The following is a 27746-nucleotide window of genomic DNA, read 5'->3' on the forward strand; positions in this document are numbered from 1 at the left end:
TTCCTAGGGCATGGTGGCTTTTAACAATCACCTTACTTGCCCCTTCCTGCTTATAGTCTCTGTTTGAGCAAAAGAGTTGGTAACAGAATATTTACCCAAGGTTTTTAGAGTTACTGTGCTTGTAATACCAATTCCACTTTTGTTAACTGTTTAGAGGCACCGATTTTAATAACCATTATTTCCCTTCAACATAGCATAAAAGAAGTTAAATTGAAATTAAATCGAATTTAAGTTAAAATTAGATAAATTAAATCAGAATTAATGTTAAGTCAAGTCTATGCAAACACTTTGAGGGTATTAAACTTTTATAATGTTTAGTTATATTTGGGGAAGCAAAAGAGGAAACCTGTTGAATTTGTGTGGTTAGCTACAACATCCCAATAACAAAACCAGACATCATATATATTGTTATACATTTTATCATTTTATCATTTTTGTTATAACATTCTTATATTTCAATATTTAATAAAGGCGAAAACAAGTTTATAAACACCCAAACAAAAAACTGATATTTACCAATATTACCTTTACATTACTGTTGAGATTTCCCCTTACATTTTTAACTTTGAATAAAAAATTATGATTGATAATTTAAAAAAAAAAATTTTGTTTGCAATTGCACTATTTGTTGAGGCAAATATATATATGTGTACATATATTTATAAATAAGGCCTTTTGAAGTTTGGAGAAAAATTGATATTATGATGGTTATACCCTGATCCTAACATTAAAATAGTGTGGTATCACTTCTATTAAAAAAAAAGTATAAAATTGACTTTTGTTGCAACAAAAAAATTATGTGACACACAACATAGAACACAAGACAACATACATGACATACAGGACAAATTTACAATTAAAAACAAATGGTGCCGGTTAATTTACTAGATATTAAGAGCTAAATTATTAAGGCAATACATACTAGAAAATAGACAGGTAAACCACAGTATTAAACATTTAAATAAGTTATTTATTTAAAATGTTTTTGATAAGAATTGATTTAAAAAAAAAAAGAATTCACATCAAGCCACCCATCAAATTTTTCATATTAATTGACAAATAACATGATATGAACTTCCTCTCCACCATTCACTTTACTTCAAAACTGTGTTATATGGACCAAGGAATGCCCATGTTTTAAATATTCATAAGTGACTAGGACTAGAAGGGCAGTACGAATCACTGCCGCTTCAACATTTTTGCAACCATATCTTCAGGCGAGTTCCCTGGCATCCCTTGGAAACATTCCTAACTCTCTTGAAGTAAAGTTTTTTTACCTGTTTTGGTTTTTGTTCTGTTTGGTTTTCAGTTGCTTTGTCTTTTTAGGAGTGGTGGTTTCTGTAATAACTATATATTTTAACTTATTTTTTTCACAAAACAAAGAGCAAGCCATAAGTGAGCAGAGATGGGAGAGTGGGCGAAGAGCAATCTCGGAAGGGAGGAAGCCGTAAGTCAAGAGAGAGATTAACTCTATCCAGGTTTCTGAAAGTACAGGCCACAACAGGGATTTTAGCAAACAGAGACGATATGAAGGAAAATATAACTGGTATGTAAAAATATTTAAGAAAGAAGGTTTTCGCTTTGAACGAGGAGTGGAGGGTGTGTTAAAGTAGTCAGGAACCAGCACCTCTGGTTTTTATCATGGCTCTGAGAGGAGAGTGGGGGTTGTTACCTGCTTTTGTAAAACTTGAATTTGTCCCCCCAGCGTCTGTTGCATTTCTGTGCATGCCAAATGGATTGCAGGGGTGCCCTTGCCTGCAGTAGTTAACTGTTTCTGGGCAACTCCATGTGTTAATGCATTAATTTTAGATGTTAAATTCCCTACTCTTAGTTTTTCACTTTGAAATTCTTTTCTATCTATTCCCCTGTGATCAAGTCGCAGCTTCTGTCCTCTAATGTGCTCTGTAAACTGTTCCATTTTCTCCTTTATCTGATTTACCAATCCAGTGAAAGTATTGTTTGCTACTTCTGCCTCCTGTGTACTTACGTCTCCCATTCTGACAGGCACCAGTCTAGGTCTCGATTTAAGTTTTATCTGGCTTTTATCATATGGTGATGGTTGCAATGTGATGGCCCCTGGTTCATTTTTTAATTTTGCTAGGGTCACCTTTTTTCATTTCTGTCCCCACATACCAAGTGCTATAAAAATACTTGGATTTTGCTGTTGTCCTTCAAAATTTATTATGGGGGACAGTACTTCTCTTTTTTGTACGTTTTCTACAGCTGTTTCTAGATGTTGATTTTCCTGTTTTAATTGCTCGAGCATATTATGTATTTGAACAGCGTGTTGCCCTGCCAGCAGAGCCTGAGTTTTCCATGGTTCAGCCATTTGAGTTATCTGATTTAACTCTTTCATTGTATTTGTTGCTAGCTCTGATACTTTAATAGCATGCTGTCTTAACCAGCTCAGCACCATGGCCATGATTTGGAGTACTCTACACTTCTTACTCTTATTATTCTCTTTTAGGGCAATGCTCTCAGCCATTGACCTATATATTCCTGTCCATGTTTCCCCACTCTGTTTCTCAAACTCATATGGACCACCTTTACTTGCTACCCAGTGCATCCAATATTCATCAAACTCTGTGAGTGTCTGAAGGGAGGGTAAAAGGGGATTACCTAGCTCGTGATTTTCTCTCATGTTACATCGCGATTCCTTCCAGAGGACAGCTCGTTTACTTACCAGATCAGTGGTCGGGGTCACCAGTGTGGTACGGTGTGTTGGCCACCGGTGTTTATCAGTGTAGGCTGCGTGCGTGTGTCCTTGGCAGATGCTATCCCAGCTCTGATCAGGAAACTGAGACGGCTCTCACGACCGAATGAATCGACACGACCACAGATTAGCTGAGCAACGAAGGCGCCTAAGCCAGGTTTATTGCGTGCGGCACAATAAGAAGTGACCTACAGAGTATCTCTGGGTCAGTTTCGTATAGGTGGCATTACAATGGCCACAGCCCAACGGCGGGACTTTCTGTTATCCCCTAGACCGGACAACATTATTCCCTCTAACACCCTCTTTTATACATTGTTTCATACAATTTCATTCTGCCCCCTTTGCGTAGGTAGTTGCCACCCTCTTAGCGTAGTCTAATACCACCTTTTTCTGTTAATTGGCTGATTTGGGCAAAACAACTCCATTTATCACCTTTTAGTCATTTCTATTCATCAAAGTGTCATTTTAGAGAGTTAGTTCTCTTTGATATCTCGGTTCCTCCTGTACCTGCTACATAATTTGCATTTTAGTAATATTTTGGCAATCTATATACTTGCAGTATTAGCACTTTCCTGTGCCAATTTCAGCTAGCTTGGTTTTTCCCACTTATACTCCTGTTCACTTGGCTTTGTCCACTACAGGCCTTATGATAGGTCTTATACTTACATCTGGTGCTTGCAAGGCAGTAAATTATTTTTTAACTCAGGGAGGTAAATCTCTGGTTAGCAATTGACAGATGCCGAGTTAATGTGTAACTTATACAGTACCAAGGATACAGCTTCCTCTCTATACAGGGAATAAAGGTTGGAAGGCAGAAATTGACTGCGTGGACTCTGGCAGCACTGCAAGTGGGCCAGCAGCTACTTGGAAGAGCAGGTACATGGTAATGTCTGTGCTGGATTGACATACCTGGATGCAGTTTATGTAGCAGATGCAGTGTGTTGTGGAATAGCGCAGTTGTGTCAAATTATGGGTTTGGCAAGGGAGTTTTGAGGACTGGCGCTGAGAGATTGAAAAATCCTAGCACCTGCAGATGTTCAACCTGTGTCAGGATAGTGGGTGCTAGTGGCCCAGAGTTTCAAAAGTGATGATTGATTGATTGATTGATATTCGTGATTTTGGGAGCCTGACTAGAGACACCTTAAAGGGGCTGGATTTTCAGAGGGTCTCTCAACATCCTTTTAATGTGACTCTAGCTGGTCCTCTCAAATCACTAGTCTCGTCTCAAAATCTTAGCCCTTGCCTCTTGCCTTTATCAGAGGTGCCATTAGACCTTGTTTGCACACCAGCAGACTTTGGGACCAGCCCCTGCCTTCCATCTTATTCAGACAAATCTCCGACCGAAAATGAGCTTTCTAAACAAATCCTGCTTTGGAAGGGTGGGGAGCAGCACTCACTGAGACACTGACAAGGTGCCAATTAAACGAAGTGCTGTGATCATCGAATCCTGCAAATATGAATAGCCTGTTCCCATCCCACACCCAGCTTTGCCCTGTGCAAACCTGCCCTGCATCAGCAAGAGTCCTTAGGCAGAAGATGCACCTAACAGGGTCTGTGCTTGAAGCCAGCAAGAGTTTTACGGCAAGATATATCCTGCCGAATGTGTCTGTCATCTCTATGACTGGCACTCGCTCTTTTCAGGGCGAGCACTAATCAGCAGCCTGCACAATAATCTTTTTTAAGAATTGACAGAAATAAGATCCAGGAGGTCAGCTTGTCCAGACTTCCATGCTCTCCTCCCAATCCTAACCAGAGTCAGATTATTTTTCCGTAGTTATTATTATTATTGCATTCTCCAGCCCAGTTTTGAATGAGACTTTTATCATTTTCCCTGCTCTGTGATTTTGTAATTCTCACTGCCAGGAATATGTCCTTATATTTAACCTCATTTGTCTTTTCCTCAGTTTCTGCTCGTTATATCCACCAGGATTCCACTAAATAAATCTTCTTCATCACAGAGTATGTCTTTACTGCAATCACTGGGTGTGATTGCAGCACATGCAGACATACCTGAGTTAGCTTTGTGAAGCAGTGAAATAGTGGCAACAGCTGCCTGGACACCTGGGAAAATCCTCGGACAGCTAGCACACCCCAGCTGCAATCACACCTCATGGCTGCAGAGATGTACCCTTTATGCTTAATCACATATTATTACATCCCTCAACCCCAACCTTAGTTAATCCACATTTAGCTGGTTTAATCTTTCTTTAGCAAGATTGCAAAGAAGATTGGACATTTTGTATGGAGACTTGCATTAGTTCGGCTTTAAAAGAGATGAATAGAGAGAGACTTTGTTCTCTGTTGCATGGCTCTGTTAGCTGTCAATTGTTGCCTTCTTGCATTGAAAACCATGGTCACCAACCTGTGCCAAATTTTGCCAAGGGCCGTTCTCCTAACAAGCTGCGTGTCCATGTTCACATTGGGATGAAGTTTAGGTTATTTTGTTCTTAGACCTGTGCAATAGCATCTAGGGATCCCAAACGTGATCAGGACATTCACCCTCCACCCCGTTGTGCTAGATGCTGTACAAACGTAAAATAAGAGACAGTTCCTGCCAGGAACAGTTTACAGTCTACCATGATCATTCCAGATCAAAGAGCCTTCGGATTGTCTACACAAGAAAAATGCCCAGAGTAACTATTCCAATAGATCTCTTCCGGAATGATGTGGCATGTGGACACTCTTACTCTGAGATCCAGTTGTCCACACAGAGAATGACTGTGGAATAGCTGTGGCACTTATCTTCACCCCTACCATATTCCAGAATAACTTCCCTATGTAGAAAAGAACTTACTGTGGTTTAGTATCTTAGCTTGATCCAGCATCAATGTTAGAGAATTTGAAAAGCAGCACCCTTTCTGGGAGGAGGGATTCCTTTGCTGGGCTGATTGGCTCATGCAGACGTTATAGGGATTCTTCCCAAGGTGAAGCTGTAAAACATACAAAAAGAAGAGGCACATTTTACTTTCCCAGAATCACTCTAAAAACTCTTGGCCCCTCCTCCAAAAACAGATTGCCATGGCCAAGAAGAGGATTGCGGTCATAGGCGGTGGATCCAGTGGACTGTGTGCCATTAAATGCTGTTTGGATGATGGGCTGGAGCCCACTTGCTTTGAGAGAAGTGAAGATATTGGGGGACTCTGGAGGTTCAAGGTAGGTTTGAGTTTGTCACGAGTTTGGGTGCTTTTATTAATTAGATATTATTTGTGTTGCAATAGCACCAAGCACCCACTATCAAGGATCAGGACCCTGTTGTGCCAGGTTCTGTACAAACTCAGAACAAAAAGACAGTCCCTGCTTCAAAGAGATTGCAATTTTAGTGTCAAATCTTATTATTACTTATATTAGGTGAAAGCCCATACTGTCACATGGGTGTTATTCGTACAGTTTGTAAAAAAGCCAAAAGTGGCTAAGAACTCAAACAGGATGGTAACACAGTCAATCTCAGTGATGACTGAATCTGGTGATTGTGTGAATAAAAAGAGCTCTCTGCCACACTTGTAGCTATTTCCATCACTTCATACTGACTCAACAGAATTCACATTGACAATCCTGGAATCTTATTATATACATAGTACCATAGGTGTGTGCAGGTATTTAACAAGGTCTCTGCCCAGGGGAGACTGCAGGATAACAGCAGTGCTGGCAAGGGGCTTTTCCATCTAAATGGAGGATGCAGACACTTCACCTAGAGCTTTGCAGCAGGGGACAGGGCAGTGCAGAGGGGCTTCAGCTCATAGAAAATCCTTTAGGTGGGAAAAGAACAAACCAGAATTATCTGGAAATGGGACAATGTTCCTTCCACAGGCAAGCGAAGGCTCCTCCCCACAGAGCTGGTGCCAGAATCCGCAGGCACCCTTCAGACAGAGGGCCCCATCCTGCTCCCACTGAATTCAATGGCAAAACATCGACTGATGTCCAAGGGGCACAAGCAGGCAGGAAACCACAGCAATGGCAGGCCTCCTCTCCACCTTCTCTGCCCCAGTGAGCTTCTGCTGCTTGGCTCACCTTCACCAGGCCATCGCAGGGCTGCCTGCCTGTGTGTATTGATTGCAGCCTCTCTCCCCGCCACACCCTTGGGGTGGATCATCCACAGCATCACAGGGAGACAGGGACCTCTTGGCAAATGCCAGTGGAAGAGGCGGTCCAGCAGTTGTGGTGTCATTGCAGGGCATGGAGGATGTTTGTGGGTGGCCAGCGGTGAGGAGGGGAGGATGGGGGCTGTGGCTCTGCATGTGATTGGGTGAGGGAGAGGGAATGGTGTGTCGTGTGTGTCAGCAGGGGCTTTACATCAAAGAGGAAATGAAATGTATTGGATGCTCAAGGTGTATTTCTGCAGAACAGGGAGGTTGCCATGGCGACAACTATATTAGAGACAATCACACCACCTATGGCTTTATGCCACCTTCATCCCTACAGCTTTACTTTCCAGAATTAATATTCCAAGCATTGTCCATGTTTCCCTGCCCCTGCAGGAGAATCCCGAAGAGGGCAGGGCCAGCATCTACAAATCCGTCATCATCAACACCTCCAAGGAGATGATGTGCTTCAGTGACTTCCCCATCCCAGCCGAGTTCCCCAACTACATGCACAACTCCAAAATCATGGAATATTTCCGCATGTACGCCAAGCACTTCGATCTTCTGAAATACATCCACTTCAAGGTGAGGAGAGCTGGCCCAGCGAGCAGGTGTAGGACTATGTGTTGCATGAGTGCATGCACACAGACGTGTGCAAGATCTGGGTGAAAGAATCCTCCCCAGTGAGGATCTCACACTCATGGAACAGAGAGGGGGGAGGGCTGTTCTGGGATCCTCCTTTCAACTAGACGCTGCCTGTGCGGAAGTTACAACCCAGCTCCCAGAAGCCACTGCAGCCCCACACCCTGTGGGAGCCAGTGAGCCCAGAGAGACTGTGAGGGAAAGGCCAGCCGTGCCCAGCTGACCCTCATGCTGCTGGTCCAAGCGGTGCCTTGTCCTGATACTGCTTGGCTGGGATGCTGACTTGGGCACAGGGAGGGGGTTAGTGTCAGGGCTGCATTCTGAGGGAACAGACAAAATGCCCTGATGCCAGCTCTGTCAATGCCCTTTTCCTTTCAGACCTCCGTGGTCAGAGTGACAAAGTGCCCAGATTTTCCCATCACGGGCCAGTGGAATGTTGTCACGGAGACTGAGGAGAAGCAAGAGTCGGCTATCTTCGATGGGGTCATGGTTTGCATTGGCCATCACACCAATGCCCATCTGCCACTGGACTCTTTCCCAGGTATGTCGCAGAGTGGGAAGGGATGCAAAGGGCCTTCTCTGGGCAGTGACTTTTCAAAAGGATAACCAGAGGGAAAGCAATGAGTATATGCTCCATCCTGGGCATTAGAGGCTGTGGCTGTCCTGGGACACACATTGGTTCTGGGCTGGACTTATAGGCCTCTCGATGTCCCTTCTGGCCCTACAATCCTGGAATTCTATGATTATCCACTCATAACTATTCCAATTATTGTAATCGCACAACCGATACCAAGCATGCCAGCCACCGCCTGGCACGTCTCCCGTTTCAGGAGAATGCCACTGCACCAGAGCAGCAAAGGAGCTGCAGCAGATGGGAACCCGGCAGCCCCCTCAAACACTGAAAGGTACAAAACAAAGGACACAAAGCCTGAATGGTTACGTAGCTTCCAACACCACAGGCAGCACAGCAGATGCAGAGAGCTGTTCAGGAACACGCTAGTGGGGGGAGCAGGTGCAGCAGTCACGAAGCTGTATGGCTACCTGACTTCTCTTGACTGAAGAAGGCCCTGTCCTTCGCTGTTTCAGACAGCACTGATGTAGTAGACGCTTCCCTTCCTTCTAGGCGTGCTGAGTCTTGAAGAGTTTTGTGAACATCTCAAACGGCTTTTTGGGGTTGGCAAAAGTGTTTCCTGATTGCAAATCCATTAACGCCCATGCCCCTTCCCAGCTGCCACCCCAGCTATTCAGAATCCAGGGTGTTCTAGCCGCAATCCAGCCTGTGCTGTGCACGAGGGCAGGTGGGAAGACATCTCTGAAAGCTTAGCTGCTACAGTGGAGTTTCTTGTATTCATTTTACCCTTTTTTCCTTTTTCTGCTCCTTGTCCTCACAGCCCCTCTCTTAGTTTTCTCACTCCCTTATTACTCTGAGGTGAGGCCCCAACCCACACACCAGCTCCTTTACACCAGGAACATGGCCAGAGCAGTGGTAGAGAGCTCCAAAAGGCCCATTTCCAGCTGGGGGACAATTCTCCAGCTATATGGCTGTCTTACAAGAGGCCTGTGCAATCCCTGGATTAGGCAGTGTGGCAGGAGACAGGCAGACAGTGGAGTTGGCCTCAGGGTGGGGTTGTGGCATGCAGCACTGTGACTTATAGTGGAACTTGGGAAACAACCATGACTTAGAAAAACCAGGGGCCTCCCCAGGCCTCCAGAGCAGTTCAGGGTCAGGAAGGTGCAAGAGAGGCTGGACTTAGACCATCTTAGCTCCATCCTTCTCCTGGGCTGATGGGTCTATGGTGCACCTCTTAGAGCTTCAGTCCGGAATGTCATCTTGGTCCCCCTGCACATGGGCTCCCCTAAACAGAGTATATCCCCCCTCACTGTTTGTGTTGCACTCCAGAACCACAACATTCAAGCGGGCAAACACATAGTCCAAACACACTAGCTCATCCCTATTAACCTGTGCCCCAAGCACCCCAGAGCCTGAGCTGTTCCGTTCTCTCCTTGCAGGGATCGAAAAGTTCAAAGGTCACTACTTCCACAGCCGGAATTACAAGAACTCCCAAGAGTTCTCAGGGAAAAGAGTCATTGTGATCGGCATTGGCAATTCGGGAGGGGACCTGGCCGTGGAGCTCAGCCATGAAGCTGATCAGGTTTGGTTCTAGAGGGACGGCTTGTTTGTTCATGGCACAGTGCAGCACCCGCACCTCACTGGGACAATGGCAACACCACACAATCTGCACTTATCGTAGTGCAGGGGTACCCAACTCATGGCCCACAGGCTGTACATGGCCCAGCAGGGCATTTCATAAGGCCCGCAGTCTGCTTCAACACAATACAATAGCAGCCAATTCATTAGTGATTTGTCATCACGTTTAGTTATGTGTTAGTTTAGTTAGTTTCTCATGGAAAGGCAGCCTTGAGGTTTTGTTATGCATGCTTGTTAATTATTGTGGGTTTCGGTTGGGCTAAAAACTTCAGGTCTATCAGTTCCCTCCTGTTTGACAAATCAAACCTATAAGTAAGATATAGTCAACACCTAAATACTTTGATATTTGTGATCTACTTTAGGATTATAGGGGAGAGGGGTTATAGAGGGGGGGAGGAAAACAGGGGGTGGAGGCAAGAGAAAAAAGCATAGTGAAGTTATTAATTATGTGCTTAAAGTAACAGCACATTCACACAGATGAAAACAGGACAAAAAGAGAAACAGCAGTGGCAGCTATATGCAAGATAGTCCACCAGGTGATGAGGTTGTACGATGGGCCAGAAGTTGAATCTTCCAAGCAGGTTACAATCTGGGTGGAGAGTTGGACCTTCACACGGCCTTTAGCAATGTTTTTATGAATGGTGGCAGACACAGAGGCAGCAGCAAGGACCACTTTAGCCAGCAGCTCCTTTGCTACTTGGACAGGAGTATTGTCCGGATATAAATTGCCATGCCAACAAGGAAGTGTTGTCATTCCAGTGAAGATGCAACCAGGCAAATGAATGTCACCCAGAGTGAAGGAGTCTGTAATCTGTAGACACATGGAGGAGTTGGCTGAACACTGTAGTGCGCCGTAGTTGTAGAAGAAGAAGTGTTCAAAGGTTGGAGGGTAGGACAAAAGCCAATATAGTCAGCAGTTTCTGTACAACAATCCGAAGTTGTTATGAGCATGCTGCCACTGGGGGAGGGAAACATAAAGCCAGAAAGTCCTATCCGATAGGCAGTGTTGTTAGACCACACATGATAGATTTAAAATGAAGAGAGGAAGGAAAAACATGGGTGGGGATAACAAAAGGGTATGTAAAAAGAAAATAAAAAAAAAGGGTTGGAAGAGGTTTCAGGGGGTAGGGGGGAGGCAACAATTAACTGAGCAGATATATTTGCCAAGTTTGCAAGGGCAGAGGAAGAGAGGGTGTGGGAGTGGGGGAAAACCAAGGCATATATCTAACATATCTTCTTTTAACATATTGAACAAATCACAAGCTAACATATCACAAGCACGTCCCTTAGATTGGGATATAATCATATTGATTATGATATCGGAGGATATTTTAATTACTATATAGAATTTATCCATGGCTGCATTAATAGCAGTGAAAGAGTATAATAAGACAGCATCGGTGTATTTTAGGGCCTGGGTAGTCTGGCTTTTAACCCAGGCAGTATACTTTTTGTAATGGTACAGCAAACTTAGACAAATCATATTTAACTTTAACAGAAACCATAATTACATCATGTAGAAGTGTCTTATTAGATCCCAAATGAATAATACCATCAGGAGTTTGGGGTGTCTGCCATTTGGAGATTTTTCTATGGAATCGTTGCAGCCTTTAATGTATTCCCCTTTTTTAAGAGTGGTACCGAATGAAGTGAGGTAACCTCTATTAGTCCAAGAATCAAGATAATCATGAACTACCCCAAATGCATAGCAGCTGTCTGTGTAAATGGTAACAGCCTGGCCTTTTGCCAGGAGGCAGGCCTGTGTTAGTGCCACTAATTCGGCTACTTGAGCAGAGCAGGAAGGTGGCAAGGAACCCAAGCGGAGGCATGTACCTGACAGGTCGCAAACTGCCCAGCCGGAACAAGGTTGACCGGCGACATAGTACCAGGATCCGTCAACAAACAAAACAAGATCAGAAGAGGGGAGTGGTTGTTCAGACACAAGTCGGTCCTGTATAATGGTGTCCTCAGAAAGAGGGCATTGATGAGGTTTCCCTGTTGTTGGCATTAAGGTAGCAGGATTAAGAAGGTTAGAATATGCAATTGTAATGTGGGGGCTTAGAAGGGTGCATTCCCACTTGGACTATCGTGCTGAGGTGACCTTTGAGAAGCGGCCCCCGGCCAAGATTTTGTGAACTGCATGAGGCACGAAAACTGTAAGGGGGGGAGCTCCAGAAACCAAATGTGAGGAAACAGTAACGGCCCAGGAGGCTGCCTCTATGGCTTGAAGACAGTGATTAAAAGCCAGAGTTACTGGATTAAGGTGGGTGGAATAGTAGGCCATAGGGCGGCACCTGTCGCCGTGGTTCTGAGTGAATACAGCAATAGCATGGCCATTCTGTACATGGGTCCAGAGCTCGAATGGTACTGATGGGCAGGGGAACCCGAGTGCTGGAGCATGCTTTGGTGACCAAGAGATGGGGTTCGAGGAGGCTTAGGCCCCTTTAAAAAAGGTCATTGAAGGGTTGTGCTAAGGTGGAAAACGATGGGATATATTGTGTACAAAAGTTAAGAAGGCCCATTAACTTACATAATTCCTGAACTGTTGTCGGTCGCGGGGCTGCAGCAATTGCGATCCGGCGGTCTGAAGTGAGGGCTTTGGAGTCCTGGGAAACCGTGTATCCCAGATATTGAACCATAGGTAGAGCTATCTGAGCTTTTCGCAGGTTGGCCTTTAAGCCTGCATCGGCTAAGGCCTGCATCGGCTAAGGGCATGCAAGTGGTCAGAGACAGTGGAGGAAGCAAGCAATAAATCATCAACATATTGCAAACAAGTAGAATTGGCAGAAGCCCAGTCTACCGAAGGAGGGCCTTTGCCATAACCCGGTGAAAGAGGGTGGGAGAATTATGATGTCCTTGGGGCAGAGTCCAGCTGAATTATGTGGGGCCAATGGTAAACGCAAACCAGTGTTGTGACTCTGGATGCACAGGGAGGCTCCCAAAGTCTTTTGCAATGTCTAGCACAGTGAAGATGCAGTAAGAATGATCAAGGCCCGAAAGGGCGACTGATGGGTCAGCTACAATGGGGGCAAGTTTATCTGCATATTGATTAATGGTGTGGTAGTCGATGGTAAGGTGCCAGGAGCCATCAGGTTTTTTAGCTGGCCAGATAGGAGAGTTGGTGGGGGAGGAACAGGGAACGAGTATGCCTCGTTGGTGTAAAGAATGAATAATGTCACCTATCGTGTTTAAGGCGTATACTTATAAATATGCTGAGCTGTTCTGTTATCTCCATGTCCCATCCATCGCGTGGTTACTTGGAACGGGACCAGGGGAGTGCTGGCATCAGGTTCTGAGTTAAATGGAGGAGGAAGAAGAGACCAATTATCCTGAGTTCCCTCTGTGTATGCCAGCTTCCATTTTAACCTTTAAAGTACTATTCTCCATTTGGAGTTTATTTAATTTATGGTTCAGATCTGCCTTTTGGCTCTGCACTGATGTGAAAGCCTCTTGAAGTTCCTCTAACTCTTTTACCTTTCTTGCATATTCACAGTAAAGTATTACATCTCCTTTCTCTAGCTTTCCTTTTGTCTGACCAGACCACCATAACAAACTGTCTTTCACACTTATACCAGCCCAGCCATCTTTACTATAGATTTCTGAACCTTTGCATGTTTTCCTTTTAGAAATTCAATGATTTTTCCTCCCGTTGAGGGCATCATTGAAGCACCCTGAGGCAATTTGTACGACATTGTCACCCAGCTTCCTAAAACCCACTTAAATGGTGTTTCAGGGGAATCAGCCAAGCACACCCTTGTACTCAGCACTTACTAAAGCACACACTGGTGCCCAGTACTTGGCAGTGCAGCCTTCACCGAAGTGATCCCTGCACCCCGAAAACATGGCCAAAACTACAACCCCAAAACACAATCCCTGTTCAGTCCTCTTGTCTATGTGCCTTATGCATGGCTCGTTTTATATATTAAAAAAAAGGGTGCATCTCAGGGAGTCCCAGACCAAGGTGTGCACCAGAGGTGGTAAGTATAAAATGTACTCACCTCTGTCCTTGGTTGTGGGAAACACTCCGAGGATCCCAGTTGCACCCTGCTTGCTGCGCCAAATTGTAAATCAAGAAGGATTTTTTCTCAAGAATCAGGCAACACAGACAATACTGAAGAGGTTTATTTACGATATCGGGAAGTCTGAAAAATCAGCTTCAACTTTATGGTGTTACAAAGATCACTTATATACAGTTTTTTATCACTTAAATAATTAATTTACATTTCTTTTATCTATTTACTTACAAATACAGGCCTTGTTGTTCTCAGAAAGAACAGGGGTGATAAAGACAGAGACTGAACAGAATTTCTGGCTATTCTTGGGGGGTGAGGGGGAATGGGTGGAATCTTTACAAATAAGAGAATACACCACGGGGGAGGGGAGAGGGAGAGGTGTATGGAATGTGCTGTTCTCATGGAAAGGCAGCCTTGAGGTTTTGTTATGCATGCTTGTTAATTATTGTGGGTTTCGGCTGGGCTAAAAACTTCAGGTATAACAATGTAATGGGCATAGGTATAGGCTATAGCTGTATGGCAGCTGCTGTCTTGGCTTAAAGCAGGGCTAGAACTGGGGACTTCCAGAGCTACATTACACCAGGAACTAGAGTGTCCAATGCTACAGCCAGCAGCTGTTGCAGAGTCATAGCCGCAGTAGATCAGGTACAGGGTGGGACACAACCCACACTGATCAGCAGGTTACCGACAATGTTGTACCCTCAGACAAATGAGCAACATATCCCACTTCCTCATTAGTCCACCTGTCCCTGCCTACCTGCACCTTGCAGAGTCGGGGGTCAGCGCCCACAGTGGCATCCCTACGGCAGCCATGCAGGAGCCCAGAGGTGGCAGGATACCAGATGTATCCAGGGAAGAGCTTGGTATTGTATTGAAAGATATCAGGAGCCTCCATGATCTGGAGAACAGAGCAGTCACTTCAATACAGATATAAAAAAGGAGGGTTTTGGCAAAAGCTGCAGAGGAAATAAAAACAGAGGAAAGAAACAGAACTATGGGCAGAAGAAAGAAAAGGTGGCAAGTGTGGGCTGCGTGTGCATTCTCCCAGTGTGAATACTGTCCCAGCTCTGTGCAAATAGCCGATACAGCAAACCATGATTGGATTATGCAATATGACGAGAGATCCAGTTCAGTAACAAAGGCACCAGGCCAGGTTTATTGCCAGTGAAGTATGGTAAAAAGCACCCTATGTGTGCTACAAGTACACTTAATACATGTATGCTCATGACAGTGAATTGGTTCACTAAACGGCAGTACTTTCCGTTCCTCACTCGACCATACAAAGACACTCCTTTTAAGACACTTTTATGCACTGATACACACATTTCATATTGCCTATATAGTTGCCACCTTCTGATGTGGCAAGATACCATTTTTTACTTTGTACAGAATGGTTCAATTAAAATATCTCTATCACATTGTTATCTGGGCCTTGGAGGGGACAGTATGTCCTTGTTGTCTTTGAGGAATGCGCTTTTACCATTCCCAATATCACAATGTTCTGGCCTGTGCTTGTTTGTTCTGTGCCTAGCATTTCTATAGGAATGTGTATTTCTGCATATGTGATTTCTTGTGATTTCTGGTTTCTGCTAACTTTGCTTCATAATAACACGGCTTAACTGCTGCCTTAGCTCAGACTTCAGGCTCAGGCCTCAGGCCCTTGCCTGTCATACTAGGCCTCCTTTGTGTCTTAGGTTCTGACTTTCTACTGAAGCAAGGTATGGGTTGCCAGTGCCTAGATCCATTTCATAGCAGGCCCAGCCACCTCCCCGCTAGCAGCGCAGAGTTCCCCAAACCTCTCAGTGCATCATTGTGTCTACCAGTGACTGGATGCATGGCAGAGGTGGAGGGTTAGGGAAAGTCATAGGAATAGAATCGTAGGAAAAGAAGGGACCTTGAGAGATCATCTAGTCCAGTCCTCTGCACTCATGTCAGCACTAACTATTATCTAGACCAACCCTGAGAAGCATTTATCTAACCTGCTCTTAAAAATCTCCAATGATGGCGATTCCACAGCCTGTGTAGGCAATGTATTCCAGTGCTTAACTACCCTGACAGTTAGGAATTTTTTCCTAATGACCAACCTAAACTGTTCTTGCTGCAATTTAAACCCATTGCTTCTTGTCCTATCCTCAGAAGCTAACTAGAACAATTTACCTCCCTCCTCCTTGTAACAACCTTTTATGTACTAGAAAACTGTTATCATGTCCCCCCTCAGCCTTCTCTTCTCCAGAATAAATAAATCCAGCTTTTTCAATCTTCCCTCATAGGTCATGTTTTCTAGACCTTTAATCATTTTTGTTTCTCTTCTCTGGACTTTCTCAAGTTCATCCACATCTTTCCTGAAATGTGGTGTCCAGAACTGACACAATACTCCAGCTAAACCAACGAGAGTCCTGTAGTACTTTAAAGGCTAACACATTTCTGTGGACATAAGCGTTCGTGGGCTGCAACCCACTTCGTCAGATGCATGACTTTTTTTTAGAGCTTCTACATCCATAGTGGCTAGGATGGTGTTTTCTGGGAGATCACCAATGGATTATAGTTTTCTCAGGAAGTCAGTGATATCACAAAGATAGCTAGGAGTGCTGGTGGCATAGGGCCTGAGGAGAGAGTCCACATAGCCTGACAATCCTGCTGTGAGAGTGCCAATGCCTGAGATGATGGGGCGTCCAGGATTCCTGGGTTTGTGGATCTTGGGTAGCAGATAGAATAACCCTGGGAGGTTCAGGAGGTGTGTCTGTGTAGATTTGTTCCTGTGTTTCTTTAGGGAGTTTCTTAAGTAGATGCTGTAGTTTCTTTTGGTATTCTCAGTGGGATCGGTGGGTAGTGGCTTATAGAATGTGGTGTTGGAGAGTTGTCTGGCAGCCTCCTGTTCGTAATCTGACCTATTCATGATGACTACAGCATCTCCTCTGTCTGCCTCTTTGATTATAATGTCAGAGTTTTTATTGAGGCTGTGGATGGCATTGCATTCTGCATGGCTGAGGTTATGGGGCAAGCAATGTTGCTTGTCTACAATCTCAACTTGTGCACATCAGCGGAAACACTCTATGTAAAAGTCTAGTCTGTTGTTTCGACCGTCAGGAGGAGTCCATGCAGAATTCTTCTTCTTGTAGCATTGGTAGGAAGGTATCTATGGGTTAGTGTGTTGTTCAGTGGTGTGGTGGAAATATTCCTTGAGTTGGAGATGGCGAAAGTAGGATTCCAGGTCACTGCAGAACTGTATCATGTGTGTCGGGATGGTGGGACAGAAAGAGAGTCCCCAAGACAAGACAGACTCTTCTGCTGGGTTAAGTGTATAGCTGGATAGATTACAATATTGTTGGATGAGTCAAGGGTATCACAGTTGTGGTCCCTTGTGGCATGTAGGAGCTTAGATAGTTTAGAGTCCTTTTTCCTCTGTAGAGAAGCAAAGTGAGTGTTGTAAATGGCCTGTCTTGTTTTTGTAAAGATCAACCACGTGAAAGTTTCTGTAGAAGTTTGGCTTTTCATGAGATTTTCCAGCACTGGGAGTTCTTTCTTGATCTTTTCCTGTTTGCTGTACACAATGCTGATCAGGTGGTTCCATAGCTTTTTTGAGAGTGTGTGACACAATCTCTCATCATAGTCTGTATAGTATATCGATTGTAAAGGATTTTTCACTTTCAGTCCATTTGGTATGATGTCCATTTGCTTGCACTTGGAGAGGAAGATGATGTCTGTCTGTATCTGTGTGAGTTTTTTCATTAAGTTGGTAGATTTCCATTTCGTATGGCTAAATTCAGTGCCTTCCATGGTGAAAAGTTCCAGAGGGGTAGCCGTGTTAGTCTGTATACAGCAAAAACAATGAGAATCTGGTAGCACCTTAAAGACTAACATATTTCTGCGGGCATAAGCTTTCGTGGGCTGCAACCCACTTCGTCAGATGCATGGCTTCCAGAGGCTACCCCTCTGGAAATACTCCAGCTGAGGCCTAATCAGCACAGAGTAGTGGAAGAATTACTTCTTATGTCTTGTTTACAACACTCCTGCTAATATATCCCAGAATAATGTTTGCTCTTTATTACAACAGTCCACTATGACCCCCAGATACCTTTCCATGGTACTCCTTTGTAGGCAGTCATTTTCCATTTTGTATGTGTGCTTGTTCCTTTGTAAGTGGAGTACTTTGCATTTGTCCTTATTGAATTTAATTCTATCTACTTCAGACCATTTCTCCAGTCTGTCCAGATCATTTTGAATTTTAATCCTATCTTCCAAAGCACTTGCAACCCTTCACAGCTTGGTATTGTCCCTTAACTTTGTAAGTGTACTCTCTATGACATTATCTAAATCATTGATATAGATATCGAACAGAACTGAACCCAGAATCGATCCCTGTGGGATCCCACTTGATATGCCCTTCCAACTGGACTGTGAACCACTGATAACTACTCTTTGGAAAAGGTCTTCCAACCAGTTATGCACCCACCTTAAAGTAGCTCCTTCTAGGTTGTATTTCCCTAGTATGTTTATGAGAAGGTCATGTGAGACAGATCAAAAGCCTTATTAAAGTCAAGATCTACCACATTTACTGCTTCTCCCCATCCACAAGGCTTGTGACTCTGTCAAAGAAAGCTGTGAGGTTGGTTTGACACGATTTGTTCTTGACAAATCCATCCTGACTGTTACTTATCACCTTATTATCTTCTAGGTGTTTGCAAATTGATTGCTTAATTATTTGCTCCATTAGCTTTCCGGGTACTGAAGTTAAGCTGACTGGTCAGTAATTCCCTGGGTTGTCCTTATTCCCCTTTTTATAGATTGGCACTATATTTGCGTTTTTCCAGTCCTCTGGAATCTCTCCTGTCTTCCATGACTTTTCTAAGATAATCACTAATGGCTCAGTTATGTATTCAGTCAGCTCCTTGAGTATTCTAGGATATATTTCATCAAGCTCTGGTGACTTGAAGACATCTAACTTGTCTAAGAAACGTTTATCTTGTTCTTTCCCTATAAACTGCATGGGGGAGGGGGGGAGAGACGTTCCCACTCTGCACTGGTAGCCTTTGCACAGGTGTCAAGGGCTACACAAGATGCAAAACTATTAGAATTACCTAGGGAACTACTGCTGCTGCAATTGACTCCCTTACGAACCCAGTCCCAGCAACCCAAACGGTCTCAGACCCATAAGTAAACACTGATTAAAACTTTACAACAGAGACAGTTAGCCCAAGAATCTCTCTCCTCACTCCATTAGTGCTGCAGACGTAGGGAACCCGTGAGCTGGCCAGTACAGTGTGGCTGAAGAGTTACAATAAGCATGCAATAGCCTAACATGCTGGATAGCGTGTGCTGTTGTGACACTCCCAATGGTGGTGTAAAAGCTTGGGTACCAAACTCAGTGCAGCCTGTTAAAAAAAAAACAGGGACCAAACCCCAAACTGGATGTGACTTCTAGGCCATGTCTACATTAGAAGGTAAAGTCAACTTAAGTTATGTTGACAATCATAAGCCACTTTAATTACATCTGTTGTGTATGTCCACACAATGCTCCTTGTGTCGGCAGAGCACGTCTGCAGTCATTGATCTTGCATCGACAGACAGAGCGTTCCATTGTGGGTAGCTATTCCACTGTGCAACTCACCACCCTCTGCCTCTGGGAGCTCTGCAAATGGATCGCAGCGCATCATGGGGGAATTGATGACCTGAGGTGCTAGGATTTTACAAAGACTAATGCGCTGGATAGTTTGTAGCTGTTGTGACACTCCCAATGGTGGTGCAAGAGCGTGTGTACCAACCTCAGGGAAGTCTGTTAAAAAAACAGGGCACAAACCCCAAATGGATGCGAGCTCTAAACTGAGATTTCACCAACCAACTGCACCAAATCCAAGTCCTCAGGCACTTTACAGCCTTAGCACGGAGTCACAGACAGACAGTCTTGCCACCCAGGTGAGCATATCTTTGTAATAGATGGCTCTTCAGGCCAAGAATCACAGCAATATTCAGGTTACTGCTAGTCCAAAGGAACCAGTCACTTACCCCACTCACCCTATTGCAGATAATAACTCATGATATCAATAATCCCTGCCAGTGCTATGAAGTGCAAGGGGGCCATGGGGTGTGGCCCAGTGCAGTTTGTTACAATGTCCAAGAGACCTGTCTTTCTCTACTGTCTAGGTCTTCCTCAGCACCAGGCGTGGGGCGTGGGTGCTGAATCGTGTTGGGGATGAAGGGTACCCTGCGGACATAGTGTTCACCACCCGATTTAAAGCCTTGCTCAAGCAGATGTTGACTACCTCCATGATTAACCAGTGGCTGGAGAACAGATTAAATGCAAGATTCAACCATGCGCACTACGGTCTGAAGCCTCAGCACAGGTGCTTTCAAACAAACAGAGTACTCCCTTTAGTCTGCTGGAGCAGGATGGCGAATCGTAGCAGTTAGATATAAAAGACCTGGGTTGTGACTTTTCCCTTCAATCATCACTGCACTTGGGACGGGGTAGGAGGGTGATTTTGTGTTTCCTATGTTCTGGCACTATGCAGGGCTCTGCCCAGCTGCCTGTGTAACTTAGAGCATCTTCTAAGCTTATTCCCTCCTTCTTGTGACCAATGGGAAGCAAAGAAATGCTGTAGTGTGGTGAGTCCTGCCTGGGGGTAATCTCAGTGGGCTGTTTCTGCCACCCTCAAGGGCCCATTGTGCTACCAGTGCCACAATGGACGCCAGGCATCTTCAAATAGCCTTTTGCACTCATGCTGCTAGTAATGCGGCTGTGCTGCCTGGGCTGAATTCTAACGCTGAGACTAGTAACAGAAAAGAGGAGACCTGACAATCACATTTATCCTCCCCTGCTTTCAGAGGCAGGCCACCTGTCCAGATAGATCTTGACACACCTTCTCTCTACCATGCAGGATTATGAGCCAGCACCCAACCGTCAACGATGAACTGCCAAACCGCATAATCTCTGGCAAAGTGCTGGTGAAACCAAACATCAGGGAGTTCACCGAAACAGGTGCCATCTTTGAAGATGGCACCAGAGAGGAGGACATTGATGCGGTTTTCTTTGCTACAGGATACAGCTTCTCTTTCCCCTTCCTTGGGGATGTTGTCAAAGTGGTTGAAAACCAGGTCTCCCTGTACAAATTTGTCTTCCCCCCTCATCTGGAAAAGCCAACTCTGGCTTTCATTGGCCTCGTCCAGCCACTGGGGGCTATCATGCCCATTGCAGAACTCCAGAGCCGCTGGGCCGCACAAGTGTTCAAGGGTATGTGAACCAAAATGCAGAAAATAGCCCAGTTCCATCTGGACTGGGGTCTGTGGATTATAGCGCTTTCTGAAACCGGAAGCCTTTGTTAGTACAGGGCCTTGCTGGATTGGCATAGTACTAGCTGAGTTCAGCAGAGCTGTGCAGTCCCTGGGCAGGCGTTGGGTGGCAGACAATACCCATACAAGTGCCACGATGATAAACCAGCCCATTTCCTCTTCAACCATAGTGCAGTTTCAATCCCAGGTATTCCAGGTGGCCACAGCAGCTGCCTTGTGCCCTCCCTGGGTGGTTGGACCGTAACGCCTCCTATTTTGGAAGCGTGGAAGTGTTATGATTCCAGGAAATGGGGGAGTGGAGTTACAGGCAGTAGCAAAACTGTGGGGAAGGAACCTCAATTCCAGGCAGGTGCAGTGCTTCTTGTAGGGAGCATCAGCTTCCCCATCCCTCACACACAGAGCTCTCTCTGGGAATGGCTCATCTCTGCTCACACTCCGGCTTTTCTCTTCTAGGGCTGATCAAGTTGCCTCCAGAAAGTGACATGATGGCCGATATTACACAGAAGAAAGAGAAAATGGCAAAACGGTAGGAACCTTTACCTGAAGCAATGATTACTGGGCATGCTGAGAAGGAGTCTTTCACTGAGAATGTCTTGAGTTTCTATAATTCTCTAAAATACCTCCACTGTGTCATCAACTTCCTTGTAAAGGGTCAGGTATTTCCAGCCTTAGCTCCTCTTCATTAAGATTTATCTGGAAACATTTATTTGATCTGAATTCTTCTCCCATCTCTACTTTCCTTCTACATGTAAACATGACATAAAAGAACAAGATTTAATATTAAAATTATAGCTCTAGAAAACTAAGCAGTATGATCCTCATTCCTACCCCCAGATTATGGCTAAATCCAGCAGAGATTCAGGGAGAAAATTCCCTGTAGCAGTCAATACTGTCAGATCTACTGACATTTGAGCCCCACATTAGACTCCCCTTTCATAACCAACCTTGATGGAGCTGATGGTGGAGTTCGAAATTGGGGCTTTCAGTGCTAAAAGCATATGTCTCTACCAATTGAGAAAACTTTGTTAGCAGCCTTATAAATCTCTTCTGGAAACCTCCCATTAAAAGGGGACAAGGACACTCATATCTTCCTGGCATGGGTTACAATTTTGCATGTAATCATGACCCAGCTTTTCCTTTAATACTAATAGTGGGAATTAATTTCAGAGGAGGAAATTCTCCAAATTTGGTGCCCCTCAGGAATACCGGTTTCCTGGTCAGTGCAGTCTCCATTTGATCATGCTCCAAGAGAATCTCTCTCTTATTTTAGGTATGTGAAAAGCCCTCGTCACACTATTCAAGTGGATTACATCGAATACATGGATGAACTCGCCTGCCTGTCAGGAGTGAAGCCCAGCCTGCTGTCTCTCTTCCTCACGGATCCAAAGCTTGCTGTGGAGGTTTTCTTCGGTCCCTGCACACCATACCACTACCGCCTGAGCGGGCCAGGGAAGTGGGAAGGAGCCAGGAAAGCTATCCTGACCCAGAGAGAAAGGATCATTAAACCTCTGAAAACCAGGGCAGTAGGTGATTATATCCAACACACCTCAGTGTCCTATTTGTTTAAGATAGTTGGTACAGTTGCTCTCTTTGCTATAATTTTGGCTTACTTTTAAGTGCTTGTTCTGTGCACAGTTATATATGAAACAGGGATTATGTTAAATGTGATCATCTGGTTTCTGTTGGTTTCTAATTTGCTCTTTGCAACTTTACCACACATCCAGTGTAACCATCATCCTAACCCTAATGCTTTGCTGTTATAGCTTCCAGCCTGGGATGCTCACAACCAGCCTACAAGGATGCAGGTGACACCCTGAATATCTGTATGCTAGCCAGCCCTGTTTCAACAGCTCTGATCCTAGCAACCTGTCCACACCCCAGTCTGGCTTCCACCAGCCTTGGTTACAGCCAGTAAGGTGGCCCCAACACACCTCAGCCCATGTGATCTGTAATGTCCAGCCCTCTCCTGGATAGTTCAGAGAAATGATAAGGGTTATTTATTTCTCTAAAAATACAAAACCCATCAGCTTGCCACATTAATTGTAGTTAACATTCACTTTAATTCAAACACAGTACTGTAAGATATGGATTAATAGTAAAACAAGTTTATTAACAAAAGAAGATAGCATTTTAAGTGAATTCAAGTATGAGATAAAGTTAGAAATGGGTATAAGCAAATAAAAGTGAAAGCATGCATCTAAAAGTCTAAAACTTAATCTAGCAAGATACAATCTTTGCCTAAACAGGTTTCTAACCTATATTCAGTTTCAGAGACTTCAGTTTCCCATTGGGTGAAGGCCCTATCTTTCTCAGCTTTCAAGAGCTCTGTTCTGTTGTGTCTGTCAAATGATGGAAGCCAAACATGGCTTTTATCTTTGCTTGTATCTTCCTGAGTTCAATGACTTTGTTTCAAAAGGTATGATTACCCCTGCTATTCTTCCCTTCCTTTGGGCTTCCCATCTCCTATATGGAAATGTGGCTTCCATTATTTTGGTTCCACCATATTTAATTGACATAGGAGACAGGTAGATAGCTGCCTTCTCTCTTGTCTGGGAACCTGTTTCTCCCTATTTAGCCACAGACTTTAAAGCACAATATCATTAAGTATCCATATTTCCTCATACAGTGTTTACACGGACATTTCACAATAATAGTAATTATCAGTGTGTCATTAGCTTTCAAAAAGACCGCACTCTATACACTTTTATCATACAGTAATAGTGTATACAACCAGTTGATTCAATTGCTTATCACTGGAAATACAGCTCCCATCTTTACAGACCAGTAAACCTTTGCAATGTATTCTTTGAAAAGTAAACCCAGATCAAGCTTCTCTCTCCTGTTTGGGTGTAAACCCCATGTGGTCTCCTTCCCCACTTGTTAACATGAGGTTTGCTTCCACCCTTATTAGTTTGATGGGTCTGTTTACATGATATGTAAATACATTCTCCTTGTCTTTCAAAGTACTTTGGAAGTAACTCCCAGGTGGGGAAAGCATGTTCCTATGTCTAGTGCAGATCCGTTTACTAACTCCCCTGATACACCTGGGTTACAACACTTGAATCATAATTCCAGCATATATCCATAATTATTAATACCCACTGGGTAAATAACTCAAGCAAGAACATTGTGACACTTGCGGGACCGCTCAGGTCAGAACAATATGAAATGAATATGAAAAAAGGTTAAGTGTACTAATTCACTCAGGTATTAATTTAGTTCAAAGGAAATGGGAATGTATTTCTTCACTTATCTGTAACCTGTTGAATGATATTGCATTATTATGTATATCCCTGTACTTAATTAACCCTAGATCAAAAGTGTATGTTAGTATTACGATGAGTAGATGTTTGCTGTGTAAACTGCATAATAACTAATGAAATGTTACTTGCATTATTTTCACTTATCTATCCCTACTATAAAGTAGTGGCATCAGTATGACCAAATTACTTGTGAATGCAAAGGAAGTAGAATGCTAACTTCAAAGCAAGTGTAATTGAGTTCACAACTGGAATCTGCATTCCTCATGCACCGTCAATAAAGGAAGTCCCATGTGGGTTAGAAAGACTGTCTTCTTGTCTTCTGTGAAAAGAAGATATAAGTACTGATTCAAAGGAATGATCTTTATCTCTGGACTGTTTGAATTCTAACAGGGTGGAATTACTAAGCGAGTGGACAGAGATCCCCAAAGTTATCTTGGGTAACTCTGAAAGACTTTTGGAGACTGACAGATTATTACATCTCTGCTATCATTTGGACTTACAAACTTGGACTCATCTGTTAATGCATTTTACCTGCTTTAACCTTTCGAGAACTCTCATTTTTTTTCTTAGCTAATAAATCTTTAGTTAGTTTACTAGAGAAATTGGCTGCCAGTGTTGTCTTTGGTGTGAGATTGAGAGTATCTATTGACCTGTGGTAAGTGACTGACTCTTTGGGGTTGGGAGTAATTTAATGTACTGTGATTTTTTTATTTCAATAACCTTTTATCACAAAGTCCAGTTTGCCAGGATGGTAAGATTGGCTGGAGAGCTTAAGGGTGCTATCTTTGACTCCATGGTAAGGCTTCACATTTGTTACTGGTTTGGTGAAATCTAATTATAGAATATTCCACCAGTTTAGAGTGTGTGCCCTGTTTTCCAACAGTCTGACCTGAGATTGGCACACAGTTGTCAACCACTCCAGACAGTGTGACAAACATTAATGACTAGTGAGTTATTAGTTTTCAAATAATATCTCACAAGACATATTTTGCACAATGAATACAGTGGTGTATAGGGTGTAAACACAGGGGCACTTAATGTCACAGTCCCACATGACATTCTGATAAGTAAGCTGGAGAAATACAGGCTCAGTGGAACTACTATTAAATGGATACAAAATTGATTAAACAACTGCAAACAAAGAGTAACTATTAATGGAATGGTGTCAGATTGGAGGAAGGTCTCGAGTGGGCTTCCACAGGACTCTGTTCTGGGTCTGGTGTTGTTTAACATCCTCCTGAAGCCAAATACAAATACAGCTTCGTGGAGAACCGTGCCAGACAGGTTGCTACCCTGCTGACAAGCAGTGAGAGAAACCCTTGCACCATGCGCCTCAAAAATCTTCTCACTCACAGCTGATCGAGCCCAACAGGGACGCCAATTGTTGATTCTGGACACTTTGTGATCAGTGTGGATACCAATGAGATACGGTATGCCCGATTTGCAGATCAATAAGGTTTAATGTGCAAGGTTTTCTATAAATAAACTAGTTAGGTACAAAGCCTAAAATTAACTACAATATATCATACTCACTAAGACTGGAGAGCTAAGCAATTACTCAGAAGGCTGTATACAAGAACGTCTTTCGGCAGGGGCCCCACCAGGGAGTCAGTAGATCCTCTGGTCCAACCGGCAGCACCTCCCGTGGAGTCAGGTGTTGATGGAGCGCCCTCTCTTTGTCTAAGTGGTGACTACTTATACCCTTCCATAAACAACCTTCACCTAATTATCTCTCCCTCATTATCATATATGCTAATTACCTACATTGGGTTTTCACCCTTGACTACATTCCATTCTCACCCTGTTAATTGGGGTTGTCAAAACAACATCTGGTGATAGGAGGGGCAGTGTAAAAATATGCCCCTTGGCAATAAGACAGTGTACCCACAAACGTTCAAGGATAACTTGTTGTTCCCATCACCATTATCACTGCAGCTGCAAGAATACATGTTCCGTATTTCATCTTGTTATGTGCCGTGGTATGCAGGAACTGAGACATCTGCAAGGTAACTCAGTAGTCCTATTCATCTCTGCCAACCAGAAGATGTCATGCTACAGAGGTCAGAATAGCCAAGCAAGCAACTAAAGCTATGCTAGGCCTGTAGGACAGTGCTCAGGCAACTCAATTTGCACTGGGCCTCCAACATCGGTTAGGCCTCAGCTGGAGTACAGTATCCAGTTTTGGTCACCAATGTATAGAAAGGAAGTAGAGAAACTGGAAAGGATCCAGAGGCGAGCGAAAAAGACTATCAAAGGGATGGAATGCAAGCCATAAGAGCAGAGATTGAAGGAACTGAGTATGTTTAGTTTGGAAAAGAGATTAGGGGGAAACATGATAGTGGTCTTCAAATACTTGAAATGCTGCCATAAAAGAGATGCAGAAAAGTTGTTGTTTTTTTTTTACCGCAGAGGGCAGGACAAGAGGCAATGGGTTCAAACTACAGCACAGCATATTTAGATTAAATCTCAGAAAAAACTTCCTGACTGTAAGAATGGTAGGACAATGGAAAAGATTGCCTAGGAAGGTTTTGGAAGCTCCTTCACTGGAGGTTTCCAAAAGAAGGCTTGACAGCCACCTATCTTGGATGGTTTAGACACAACAAATCATGCATCTTGGCAGGGGTTTAGACTAGATGACCTTTGTTGTCCCTTCTAATCCTATGGTTCTATGATTCTAGTATGAACACCCAATCCATCTGCCCAAAACAACAGTTCACTGGAAACTCTCCCTGCTCACCATCCCATCTCCACCCCCCCCCCCCAATTCTCTGAGAAGACCACTTAACTTCTTGCAGGGACTCATCTGAGCACCTCTCTCTCTGATGTTGGTTCTTCTTTATATTTGCTAACTGCATTTCATCTCTCTCTCTCTTTTTCCCCATGTGTCATGATGGCTGAGACACTGAGCATCCAGCCGCCCTGCTCTCACTCCCTCCTGATTCACCTCACGCTCCTGGTGTCTCCTGTCATTGCTAAAGGAGCCAACCCCAGGGGAAGTATATTTCTTTCTTCCCATTCGGACAGGACTGTCCACGCCCTCTTGACACATAGGGGACAGTTAGCACTGCTCTCACAGCATTAGCACAGAATTTCCTGACTTCCACATATTTCAAAATTCCCCTGGGATGCTACATTAGCTCCTTTTTAGAGAACAGGCAGGACCCAGCAAGTGGCTGGGGGGAACAGAGGAGGTTATTTTCAGGCTATTGAAAACAAGGAAATGATCCAAAGTTCTAGGTGTTGGTGGCCTATTTGAATACAGGCCTCTTTGTAGTAGGACAGGCTCACATCACAGGAACCACTATCACAACTAGTGTTATGACATAACATCTGTACGTGTTGTGTGAGTAAGTGGACAGTTGGCCCCTGACTGAAACTTAGTGGGGTGTTTTGGTGGTGACTTCTGAGCCAGTGTCTAACAATCAGATGGAGCTGCCTGAGCCAGAGTACGGCAGAGCTAAGCAGACAGCAGCAGTCAGAACCAGAGGGGCCAGAGAAGCAGTCCAGAAGGCAGAGTTGGGCTGGAGGCAGAACAAACCA

The 27746-nt window shown here is 44.1% G+C and overlaps 1 protein-coding gene across 2 annotated transcripts; it reads left to right on the forward strand.

Annotated features, from left to right (window-relative positions):
* Positions 1 to 1212: 1212 nt before the first annotated feature.
* Positions 1213 to 24799, forward strand: LOC137144662 (flavin-containing monooxygenase 5-like). Of its 2 annotated transcripts, XM_067535108.1 has the most exons (10): positions 2722 to 2870; positions 3508 to 3589; positions 5726 to 5866; positions 7189 to 7377; positions 7813 to 7975; positions 9445 to 9587; positions 19798 to 19997; positions 20532 to 20884; positions 21397 to 21469; positions 22214 to 24799. In XM_067535108.1, exons 3-10 carry the CDS (start codon positions 5732 to 5734, stop codon positions 22557 to 22559), a joined length of 1602 nt encoding a protein of 533 aa, XP_067391209.1. In that variant the 5' UTR covers positions 2722 to 2870; positions 3508 to 3589; positions 5726 to 5731; the 3' UTR covers positions 22560 to 24799. The 2 variants fall into 2 exon arrangements, with proteins under 2 accessions (XP_067391208.1, XP_067391209.1); XM_067535107.1 differs by lacking the exons at positions 2722 to 2870; positions 3508 to 3589 and adding an exon at positions 1213 to 1546.
* Positions 24800 to 27746: the final 2947 nt, after the last annotated feature.

Source organism: Emydura macquarii, unplaced genomic scaffold (genome assembly GCF_026122565.2).
Source record: "Emydura macquarii macquarii isolate MOO-44397 ecotype Brisbane River unplaced genomic scaffold, CSIRO-AGI_Emac_v2 contig_3477, whole genome shotgun sequence".
In the NCBI taxonomy this organism is placed as follows: Eukaryota; Metazoa; Chordata; order Testudines; family Chelidae; genus Emydura; species Emydura macquarii.